Below are 12,718 nucleotides of genomic sequence, written 5' to 3' on the forward strand. Positions count from 1 at the left end.
TTGGCCATTAAAATGTTCCAATTCATGCAAGCAGATAAAGCACTTGTTTGTTTGTTTTTCCTTCCCAGCCAGTTTTTGAACTAACAGTAGGTGGCAGGAGTGTCTCTTTTCCCAGTTGTCACTAGTAGTTACTATTGCGCCTCACTTAGTCCCACCTCAGTTTAATAAAACAACATACCCCTTCCTCGTAGCTCATCTAACGTCATGTGTTCAAATAAATTAGTTTACTGAAATGCTTCGGCAGCATGTGGTCAATGTATACTACAGTGAGTGAGTCTCATGGAGCAGTTGATGCTAAATAAAGGTTAGTTTCTACCAATCACAATAAGAGTATCTTCTGCAATCTTAGAGATTATTCAAAGGTCTGGAAATGCCACCGTCCATACTTTTGTTATGTTCCTAAGTTCATACAGCAAAATACTGTATGTGATAACAGTATGAATCTATAATAAATCAAATTGTATGTTTGAGTACACATACTGGCCTGCACTTCTACCAAAACTCTCATGAGAATTGTTCCTATTGGCATCAGTTACCTTCCTCTTGAATCTGTCTTCTGTTTCTTCTGACTGAGTGAGACCCTTTCGTGATACTGTACAATATCAGCGAGGACACTGATGGAACTTGTTGTGTGTTTTAAGTGCACACTAAGCTTCCTGGTGCTACTCGCACTTATGTGTGAGCTCTTCACTTACATAAACGATGACTCACTGGTGAACGGGAATCACAAATGATTATGCTGATGAATTTGACCTTTCACCCTGTAAACAGTCGCCTCGAAAACTGCATTTTTTTTTTTGTTGGGCTAATTTTCTGTCTAAAGTATCTAAAACACATTGTCAACAGGTGTTAGGTTTTACTTCTTTTTAAAAAAAATTATACCCAGTAAGTCAGTAAGTCGTACTGACTTACTGAAATCACAACATGATTTGTACTGCTTCACAATAACTACTGGTACTTGTACTGACAATAATTTCAAATTTGACAACTGTGTAGTAAGGCCTCGGACGACAGCTCAGCCACACCCCCACTCAAATATATTTCTACAGCTAAGTAGAATCATTTTAATATGAGGGTTTAAAAAAACATATATATATATATATATGTATACACATATAAAAGGAAGAAAAGAATAAAGCCTTATTACCTTATTACAGAATCCCTGCTATATGCTAACCTGCTTAGATATATGCTAAAATTCAAAGGGCACAATATAGTGAAGCCAGAGAGAAATACTAAAATCACAGTACTCATCAGTGGCTACTGTCACTTTTATTTCAGTGATTTGCATATAATGTGATGTATTTTACAACAAAAAAAATACGCTGACAGCAGTTCCTCAGACTCACCACTGATCACCTCTTTTATTTTAAAGCTGATTTTCAGTATTTTACATTTCTTGAAATGCAGTGCAATTTTGAATGGCAAGTAAACAAAACAGATTAAGTACAAGCACTGTATGAAGTTACATTTGCTTTGATACTGTAGTAGGAAGTATCAACTTTCTTATTTCCATTCTTCCATCCTTTGATGTGTGCATTTATATTGTGCAAATACAAAACATAACTCTTACTCTTACACAAAAAGGTTATGCACATATGCACACATAAATGCATTGCAACTATGCAGACCTGAGATCAGTATTAACAATCTTCCCCTGCAGCAATCCATAACACAAACTCTGCGAAACAACGACTACCTGTTGCATTGAATTGTTGTTTTTCCTGACTTAAGCAATCATCACAGCAAAAGAAGCTTCATTTGTAAAAATGCCATGGAATGGTGGCTGTAAAACAAAAATATTTTTCCAAAAATATATTTTTTGTTTTGTAGTATTACATTATCTCTCCCTGCCAACAGATGTTTTTTTTTTTTCATTCAAATATACATTTCCAAGCCGTCATAAAATGTTCAGGTTCTTCCGATGATTGTTCTGCTAACACATACACAGTAGAAACTGATGTCTGGCTGGTACATATGAAAATAATAATTTGTCAAGACACCATTCAATTAAGAATATTTGCCATTGATTTAGTGGTGTTAAATCTTTATTGGAATCAGCTGCAGTTTTTGGTTTTTCTTTCCTCTTGCTCAGTCTTCCGTGGCAGCTTGGGGCTGCTGGCAGCTCTGCGACCAGCCTGAGGACTGGACGAGTTAGCAGCCACTTTACGCTGAAGGAGGGGGCTCTTAGAAGCCTTTGGCTTTGGTGTTGTTAAAGAGTCCATTGCCTTCAGTGACCTCAGGCTGAGGAGACCACAGAAGTAGTTGCACCGATGCTGGGAGACAAAATGCTCAAAAACTTTGGGATTCCCTTCAACAGATAGACCTTGATACCTGCAGCAACACACACAAGCCCCCCCCCAAAAAAATGTTCCACAAATGTAAATTAGCCATAAAATCCAGTTTAAGCATATAATTGACAGACACAAAACAACACAAAGATACCTACCCAGTCGATTTAACTGAAATCCAAACATTGGTGATCTTTGTATCAACACCTGCAAGGCAAAAAAAAAATTGTTTTGTTTTTTTCATTGTTGTTCATGAATAATTGTGTCCAACAAGCCAAATCCAGCTAAGGGCTCTACAAGCTGCCAACTGAGAAATACAAATCAAACACGGAAGCAATCAGTTGGAAATCATATGACTACCTTCGAGTCGAGTGAGTAGCATATTGCCGCTAGTCCACAGGAAAATCCAGTGCTGCAGAGCACAGCACTTCTGTTTGACATCGGAGCTGGTGCGTGTTTCCACCTGGCCTGTGTGATCCAGCACAGAGTACCTCTGATAAAGCCCAGTAAGATCTGCCTCCACTGTGGCATAAGGCACGGCATTTGCAGGTCGGTACACAAGGTAACGTGGAATCACCCTGTGAGACAAAGATTGCCATGATGCGAATTACTAATGGTGAATTCGGACAGTCCATCTGCACTAAAACGTTGTCTTTTACCTCAAAGTAACGGTACTTACTCAAGAGTGGGGCCGAAGTTTTCAATCAGTCTTGCTTCTGCAGCAAATATTTTGCAATATTCACGAGCCAAGTTCTGAATTTTGCACTCCTACACATGCCAGTGAAAACAGTAAATAGATGCTCTGCTAAATGAGAGGCAGGAATGACACATTGAATTATAAGCAAGAGTCATCATACCTGCATGGCTATTTCCAGATTCCTGTCTACAAGGGAGCTATCTCCTTTACCTCCATAGGCTACGTGGTTGCGCGCTTTGATTATACAAGTGTTTCCCGACTCAAACACAGGCTCCAGGCCATAGATGACTTTTGCCCTCCAGACTTTATGCAAGCATCCATCCCCAATCTGAGATTCCTGAATCATTATACGGCCAAAGAATTTGCTGCCGCACAAACCAGAGTCGGCCACACCCTTTTGGAATAGCATAGGCGTCATCTCGATTTCTTCTCCGACTATGTACAAAAGATGCAGCCGAATCAGTCAATAACAGAGATAAAAAAAAAATGACAAATGAAACACTCAAACATAGGATTGTGAAATCCAATCTTACCACCAAAGTCCTCACGTATGCACATTCCCTGCAGGACTGAAACAGTACGACAGAGTAATGAATGAAACCACCGTTGTCACAATATTGCACAGAAAATTGTGTATACTGTTAAAATAAAAATAAAAATAGGACCTACTGTCTGCACTGAAAAGACAATCTGTTGAGTCTGTCCCATATTCATTTGCGATTGTGCATCCATAAACACCAGAATCTATGCTGGAAGCCTGAATGATGGCAAGACTGACCTGATTTTCATCCCCTGCACTGAGGAAAAAAAAAAAAAACTTATTTACATGTGATTTCCGCCCATCCAATATAAACAAAGTCTTACAGGAAATGTCAAACAATCTTAATTTAGTTGAAAAAACTTACTTTTTTTCAGTCTTTGCAATCTCAACTTCATTTCTGTACCATTTAATTGTCGAGTCACTGAGGACGTTGAAGAATTGACACCACAATTTCACATGTCCAGATGTGTCTGCAAAGGTTTCGCTTCTGATTTTACGAATCACTTGAGGAGCTGAGGGAAATTAAACCCAACAATGAAATCATTAAAAAAAAAAAACACAAACATGGCTTCATGACTCGCCTAACCCTAATCCCAACCCCAATCCTAATTGCAACCCCGACACCAACCATAGCCCTAACGCTTAACTCCAACCACAGCCCCAACCCTAACGTCCAATTCTGACCCTAATCCTAACCCCACTCCCACCAGAAACCTAGCCTTAACCCTAACTCCAACCCTAATCCCAGCCCCAAGATTAACCCTAACCCTAAACTTGACTCAACAAATTTAACAATATGTTTTATCGTGTCCATCATGTGGAATTTTTACTATCTGAAACTCCAGACAGGGTACATGGATTAGAAATATGTTACAGCATCCTCCACTCACATGGTGTTGTGTAGTAAACGGAGGAAATGTCCCTTGAACATCCTGACTGATGTAAATTCTGACACTATCTTTAATGTGAAATATAGATGTAAATGTGTAAACATGTTACTAGTTGCCTAGTACCTTTGAAAGGGTCATGTAAGTCCTTTCTGTCCTTTAAGCCCAAGGTTCCCTCAGGTTTAGCTGTGTAGATATCGTTAGTGAGCTGTTGGCTTTCAGTCTCAGGTGGCATCTTCCTCCGACTCAGAAGCGGGGAATGCCTCTCTGCAGGAGAAGCTTGCTCACTTGGAGGTTGCAGTTGGGTCGACCGTCGAGACTGCCTTGGGGATGGAGAGATGGCCACAGGGCTTGCAGAGAGCTTGGTGCTCTCGACTGCTTCTTCTTTTGTCTGAGCTTGTGAATGAGCTGTAGACACTTCTGCTAATGCCTCTTCAGGTTTGGCCTTCTGTATTTTCCGTCGGGCCCCAGAGGCAAGTTCTTGGGCAGTGGCAGAAGGTATTTCAGAGATACCATTTCTTTTCTCCAACGAGGGGCTGGACGCTGTGGTTGAATTGGCCATAGCATCAATCCTTAAAAATTCTTCAACCATTGGATTGTCTCGTTGAATAAGACCTTTCATATCTGTTTCAGTCTCACTTTTAGTTGAAGGCTTTTGTTCTCTGAGAAAAGAGCTCTGTTCTTTGTTGGGTTCATCCAGTTTGTATTGATCTAATAGAGCTGTTTCCTGGGTTTGTGTTGGAGTTTTACTTGTGAGTTCAATTCCTGAAGTTATTTTCTGCGTGGATTGCAAATCTTTGTCTTGAACTGGCTCATCTTTGTCACACTTCAAAACGGCATTATTTGATTCTTGAACACACTTTTTAGGTGCCACTGCAACTGGACTACAAGATTCTTGGATTACAGGTCTGGACTGGTTTGAAAGCCAATTAGATGTTCCATTTTCCAGACAATTAACTGTTTCATGGTTTTTGGCACTGACATGAGGACTTGCAGGCAGCACAACGTTGACAACAGGTGTAATTAGACTTGTTTTTCTGGTAGCTTGCATAGTTTGAAAAGTTGCATCTGGAGTCTCAGGTTGTTCCGGATCAGATATTAGTTGATGATAAAGCTCCATAAGTGTTTCCTTTAGGTTTTTAGGAGGTGTGTCTTCATTGTTTGGCCCATTCCCTCTTTCAGACACAGAATCCTTCACTCCATTTTCCCATTTGCCATTTTCTTTTGAACCTTTGTAAGTTTCTTTAGGCAGTTGAGTTGGGTGTGACAACATGTTGTCATGATCCGGAATGGTGGTCGTTGAATGTGTCAGAACAGAGTCGAGAGCCTTTATTTGCGATCTCAAAAGTTCTGCAACAGATACCACTTTCACGACAGGTTTTTGAACTTCTTGGAAGTCTTTAACTTGTAAGTTGGAAAGATTTGAGTCATTCAGCCGATCTATTATTTGGCGTTCGACAGCAGGGTCACTTTTCTGAAACATGCCATTGCTTATGTGCAATTGCGGAGTAGTGTTCTCCTCCCTTCTTAATGATGCTGCTGTCTCCTCAGTGGGTTTATCAGAGGCATTCATAATAATAGCGTCACCATCTTCACCTGCGTTAGTGTTTTCCCCCTCAGCGGGTTTAATGTGGTCAACACTTCCGGCCTCTGTTTCCACCTTCTCATGTGTGTCCTGACTGTCAGATTGCACTAATAGTCTGCACACTTCCTCAGACTCTGCCTTTGTTTTAAGTTCTACTTTTGTCTCTTTAACAGTTTTTATAGCTTTAACAGCTTGGCTGTCTTGCGCACAGGGAGTAACTTTACCCCTGCTGCATTTCTCACCACTGCCAGGGCTTAGTGTGGGTGACGTGTACGGGTCTGTTAAAAGGACTGTATGGCTTTCATTTGATCCCTTCCAACGATCCCGTGTGCCCTGTGTCGCTTTTTTAATGGTTGCCTGTAGACCAGAGCTGATAGAAGCGGTCTGGTTTTGATCTGTCGAGGTATCTCCCTTTGATGGTGTCTTTTGAAGGGGCTGCGTCGCCAATGCAGGCTGCCCGAGTGGAAGCTCATTGCTGACAGGTGCGTCATTCCTGTTCGTCTTTGCATGGGATGGACTAACCTTGAGACATAATACAGGAGAAGGTGTCAATTCTCTGAACACATAAGTTACTATCTCTAGCTAATACATACATAATGAAAAACAGTTGATTCTTTTGGTAATTAAGTATCAACAAACATGTCAGGAAGTGATTAAACAAATCACAAACTATGCAAACAAATACAAACAAAAGCATTTTTTTTAGACTATTAACAAGTAAGTTGCAACCCTGACCCAAATAAAAGAATGTGTCAGCATGGTACAGGTCAACCAGTTTTATGCTTCGCAGATTAACAAGGTAGAGGTAAACCATAGCTGTTATGAGTATTATGTTTACAAGTCAAATTCCCTGGGTATATTAGTTTTATCACATAATAATTGACTCGAGAAGTGAAAATAAATTTGTGATACATTCAATAATCTCTACCAACATAAAATTAAACTGGTAATTATGGACTGGGAACATAGGGATGTGCAAACAGGTGCCTGCTATTTGATATGATCAAGTGTGAGATAAAACATGAATGAAACTGTAATCTTTGTGTACATTGTGGACATTGTTTGTACCCGCCAACATCATCGTGATCATCATGGATGGAAGTCAAAATATGGCCTTAACCTATATTCTCCTTTTGTCTTCCTCACAAAAGCAAATCCAAAAGTGATGTCACGTTACCAGGCTCTGTTTGACTTTGTAAAAACTACAACTACTTGTGAAGTTGCTATTTTATGCTCGGGTGTGGACGGAAAGGAATGCAAATCATTTTAAGTGGACCCTCAGCTGTTCAACGTTTTGTCACAGCTCTCGATGGCTGGCGAAGAGAATCAAAATGATTGCATAAGCAGTTGACAGCATCCATTCATTCACCAGCTTAATAACTGTCTCCTTTCTAAGCAAGACAATGATTTATCTGTTTCTTCATCAACTCACGTCTTCATCAAATACCAAATGCTTTGAGGAGGAACTACCACCTCAAAATGACATCAGTCTGTCAGACGGATATAGTATATGTAGGAGAATATGTGAGAGATAACTGAAAGAAAAGTGCCACAATGATAAAATCCCAAACTGCAACTTAAATATAAATCATAAAACACCAAACTCCACAAATCAGCCTCATGTATCTATTTCTTTTGTCCTACCCATCCATTTACTGTTACAATATGCCACTGAAAAGGTCATTCATAATGTAATTCAAATTGTAAGCTAGGCAACGGAAAAAACATTGGACTTCTTCGCTGCGCAGCATTAATATTGCATCTGTCAAAATGTACGTCATTAAATTCGTGACACAGTGGGATATACTTGTAAAAATTCTAAAAATAGCTCCTGGTTGCTTGTGTTGCTGAAGAGATGAGGCCTGTGTTGGCAGCACAAAGCACCCATGAGCTCATGCGACAAAGATCGCTCACCTCAGTCAGCCGCGTTGGCAGGGACTGGGACGCATTCTTCGGGCAGGGGTCTGCTTCCTTTTCAGACAGCTGATCTCCAGACCGTCCACACCGAGGCTGAGGCACAGCAGTCTTTCCTTCACGCGGTGCTTTCAACGACACTCTTTGACCAAAGATTGCACCAGTGGAAGTCCTTGACTTTTCTTCACCGTCCACAAGTGTAACATCTTTTGCTTTGGAAACGCTGTCTTTGGTTTTACCGTGCGAAGCCGTTGCACTACTTGCTTGTGGTCGTGGTCGACTCATGTGCAGCGCTTTCTTCTGTACTTGTACACGCTCTCCTGTAGCTTTTCTCCCTGCCTCCCTCTCATGCGTCACCACTTGTTTGCCTTCTGTCTTTGACAGAGGAACAGCAGGGGAACGTGGGACAGTGAGCTGCTGTTTCAGTGAAGGGGTGTTTTTTTCAACAGGAACATTGTTGTCCTCTGTCGCTAATCTTTGGTGGTCTGCTACATTTTTAGACTCTGGAACTACAGCTGACGATGAGATAACAACGTTCTCCACTTCCATAACCTCCACTGAATTGCCTTTACACGGCACCAGTTGTGCCTCTTCTTTCGTGCTTCTCTCCTCAGACGCTCTTTCACCCGGGCTCTCTGGCTTTGCCACTTTTGCACTATTACAAATTCTAAGTTTCTTCTTCAGCGAGGGAGTTTTGGGTTGGTGAGGGGTAAAAACCTTCTGAGCAGAGTCGTATGCATATGTGCCTGTCTTGTTACCACTTTCACCAATGCTTTGTCCGTTAATTACAGTGGATGATGCTTCATGGTTGCTTGCTACAGGCTTTTCTTCACCCACTTTCAGGGACGTCTCCGGCAACGTGCCGTCACTCTCCACTGCTACAACCTGTCGGCTCTCCTCATTACCCTCATCCTCTGTGGAGCTTGGGGTGCTGAGGAAGGCCTCAATGGTGGAGCGGCGTTTCCTCAGCGTGCGGTCTGGGCTAATAGTTCTAAGCGGCTCCTGATTCTCTTTGCCCTCCTGTTCCTTGCGTTTGTTGTCGGCCTTCTGTTTGATTTTAGCAAAATAGCGCTGGTGGATCTTAAACTCGTTCATTTCACCGACTTCCAAAACCCCAGAGCACGACACGATTCCCTTGCTGTTGCTGGCGGAGGCCTGGTAAATGGCAGCATCCTCCAAAGCACAACTGCAAAGGGATGAAATGTTTTCTTTGAAGGAAAATGCATTCCATGTTACAGTAACCTACAAAGGACTTCTTGGTGTTTAATGCCCATTGTGTTTCCTCATTCTATGGCTGTACAACAAATGCAATTACAGATCTATTATTAAAACATACATACTTGTAAATATGCAGGGAATGACTTGGTCCATTGCGGAATATTTCATACTTTGGAAGTCCACAGTATCTGTCTAATTGCACGTCATCCTTGTACCAAATGACTTGTGGAACAGGGTGTCCTGAAAGACAATGAAGGAAATGAAACCTGAAAGCCAAAGTCTTGCTGAATATAACTGACAAGCTCATGGTGCAAAAAGAATGGTCTCAGATTCGGGGGAGCAGAGAGGAGATACCTGTAACCACGAAAGAGAACTTCACGTTGCAGTTTTCAGACACCGCTTTTGACTTGAGGGTGGTTTCAAAGGAGGGCTGCGTTTCCTCCGTCAGCTGGGCCATCACGCTGCACAGTGTGCTCCTGTACCAAGGGCAGAAATAAATCCAGTCATTCAACAATCCAAACTTCATGGTTGAAACAGCTGATTAAACTGTATTTCTCTGAGCTGTGTATACAAAATAACATTATAACCTCCCTTTTTCATTATCGTCGGACAGATTTGGCATTCATTCTTTACACTTATGCTATTGTATATGCAGCAAATGATAATAATAATGATAATAATAATAATAATAATAATAATAATAATAATAATAATAATGATGATATAAAAAACATTTGACCCAACTGAGTGTGCCTTTCATATTAAGGCAAATCTTGACCATTTCTATTTTTACACTCCACCCTAATATAACCCTAATAAAATGACCGTTAAGTCCTGTGATCTTTTATCAACATGGACAGCTACAGGCCATGTCCTCACATAGGTCTAATTAGTGCATGCAAAATTATTACAGAAATGAAATTCATTGCCATCAATTTAATGGTTCAGGGAATATTGAACTGTTGCAGCTTGTGGAAATGTGGAGGAAGTGTCTCACTCTCACACACACACAATCATCATGGAAAAACGCGTATTAATGTGGACTTGAGTGTGGGAGCTTCATGCTTGTATACATGATGTCCGGTTGATCCATGACGACTTGTGTGACATGGCATCAGCGTTGCTTCAGCGCGCCCTTAGAAGATACGGTTACACATCGCTGGCTGCTGCCCTCAATTAAGGAAGCGGAGAAAGTCACACTAAAGTTATATACTTTCTATGCTATGTGGCATCATCTTACTGTTAATCCACTGCAGCCACTATAAAAATACTGCTTTTTAAGATTTTAAGACATTTAAAAAAAAAAGGTTTTTGTCTTATTATATTCTTTAATACATTTGCATTGATAAGAGATTTCTGATGTATTGAGATAACAAATAGCACTTGGTTGTGGAGTTGAAAAGGGGGATGGGCAACTGAAATTGGAGAATTTTCTGTCTTTAATATATATATATGTGTGTGTGTATATATATATATATATATATGTATATATAATGATGTATGTTCATGATATTTCTTTCTAAAACACTTGATGCCTTCATGTGATGTCGCGTTTGCCCTGTGACACCTCTTGCTCCATGAACACATCTTGTTGCTGTTAGCTCAAGCATACTGCTGGATATGAAATGGGGCCCATTCTGCATAACTGAAATGCTCTGTTTAATCTGCAGTTTATTTAGATGCTAGTGACCATGGCAACAAACAAATGATAAATAATACACTGTGGGCATTGACCCGAGGTTACGCAAATCGTTTAGTATTTTCATGTTACCGGGTGCATGCTGCACTAACAAGGTCGCGACAGTGCAGGACCTCTCTCTGGACCCCTACCTGTTCTCTGGCCTCACGTTAGACAAGTAGCTGCAGCTCGTCGGCCGGCTGCTCCCACTGACATCACTTCCATTACTGGGTCTCCCATTTGGGAAAGAGGAGTGTGTTGTCCTGCGGGAACCCATTTTTTTCACCAGGAACTAAAACAATAAAACAATAGAAAAATCCACAGGAACGGTAGAAAAAAACAGGAAGCGTATCCAAAAGTATATTTGTGTTCTTCTCAGAGCTGGAAGATAACACAGGGAAAGCATTAAGAATAAAAAACTTTAAAATATTATATAATACATCACTACAATACGAATTTTGACTGCTGATTCTTGGTAGTTGCATTAAAACAAACAAACAGCCGTTTCATAAAGTGAACTCACCGTTCAAACGTTTCTTTGCCTCCTTTGTCAGGACACCCCACTGCTCTGAGGGACTACAATTTCCAATCAAACACGAGCATGCGTAGGGCTGATGGACTATTTATAGTTGGCCTGCAAATAGGCACAGGAGCACATCCAAAACTCGCCTCTGAACCATTTTATTGAAAACATGAGAAGGATCCCAGCGCCAATAACTGAAAGGTATAGAGTAAAATGAGCTTTTCGAAGATCCTTTTGAAGAAGAAAGAACAAAAACTTCCATTGAAAAGTTTTTTAGTGTCTCAAACATCAAGAGAAGGTTGTGAAAATCTAAGGCAAGTGTTTTTCTTCCGCGTGTCATCAGAGGAGTTCATGCAGTAAGAGAGTAGGTGGACAAGTTTGTCTCCACTTAGCTAAGAACTCAGACTGTTGAGAAGAATCACATGAGCCCTGAGTCAATCAGTCACAAGTAGCATGTCCTTTCCGAACATTATATATCATGTATGAAGTTACATGATGCACGTTTATGAGTGGAAAGGAATAATAATAATAATAATAATAATGATAATAATAATAATAATAATAATGATAATACTTACACTTACAGAATACCTCCTTAAAGAAACAGCACAAATTTATGAGATGTTTTCTCTAAAAAATGAGATTAGATTCTTAAAGGTAGCTAAATAGTTCCTGGAGCTTTGGGATACGTCAACCAGGGAGTGACAATTGCTTTGGATCCCCAGTGGAAAAGCAGTAGGAATAGAACTGCCTTATACAGGCTGATCCCACTGGCTGCCAAACAGCTCTTATCTTTACACAGGCATGCCAACACACACGCACACACTCACAGACCTCAGCGCTTGAAGCAAGCAAGTCAGTCCACCTTTTCCTTCCATGTTGTCCGTTATTGAAAATAATTGACTGGGGATCATCAAGTGTTTTGCATAATTCTTTTTTTTTTCCAGGGTACATGTATGTACAAACACATCAAACAGTGTGGAGTCACTGCTGAGCCCACTGGATTATTTGATAGCCAGTGCTGCAATCCCAGCCAGTCCACAAGACACGCTGTCTAACTTTAGGATCCATGCAAAAATAAATAAATAAATAAATAAATAAATAAATATGAGCTAGTCAGAAGCTGATCCAGTTGAGATAGTTGCATTGTGCCGCATTGAAATGATTTATCTGGCGCTGCTGATTTAATGTGAATCCATGTCATAGTTTTGCACTTTACTATTTTTTTAAATAAATTTTGCCACTATAATTTACAACCCCCACCCACCCCCCCCAAAAAAAATGCTACATTGATGCGTCAACAGTCACTTTCCAACTTTAGCACCATGTATCGTTCTTTACGAGGAGTGATGTAAACATTGCCTGCTCTCATGCTTTACTATGT

General features: G+C 40.6%; 1 protein-coding gene across 1 annotated transcript; it reads right to left on the reverse strand.

The window, feature by feature from the left end:
• Positions 1 to 1,570: 1,570 nt before the first annotated feature.
• Positions 1,571 to 12,045, reverse strand: alpk3b (alpha-kinase 3b). Its single transcript, XM_076050748.1, has 15 exons — positions 11,913 to 12,045; positions 11,335 to 11,528; positions 10,964 to 11,192; positions 9,488 to 9,609; positions 9,256 to 9,373; positions 7,916 to 9,101; positions 4,543 to 6,523; positions 3,894 to 4,041; positions 3,658 to 3,785; positions 3,522 to 3,557; positions 3,149 to 3,423; positions 2,971 to 3,059; positions 2,652 to 2,869; positions 2,450 to 2,498; positions 1,571 to 2,334 (listed from the first exon to the last, which is right to left on the reverse strand). Exons 3-15 carry the CDS (start codon positions 11,086 to 11,088, stop codon positions 2,058 to 2,060), a joined length of 4,752 nt encoding a protein of 1,583 aa, XP_075906863.1. The 5' UTR covers positions 11,089 to 11,192; positions 11,335 to 11,528; positions 11,913 to 12,045; the 3' UTR covers positions 1,571 to 2,057.
• Between the last annotated feature and the right edge of the window lie 673 nt (positions 12,046 to 12,718).

Source organism: Nelusetta ayraudi, unplaced genomic scaffold, assembly GCF_046127955.1.
Source record: "Nelusetta ayraudi isolate G7.1 ecotype Tasmania unplaced genomic scaffold, CSIRO-AGI_Nayr_v1 ptg000005l, whole genome shotgun sequence".
Taxonomy (NCBI): Eukaryota; Metazoa; Chordata; class Actinopteri; order Tetraodontiformes; family Monacanthidae; genus Nelusetta; species Nelusetta ayraudi.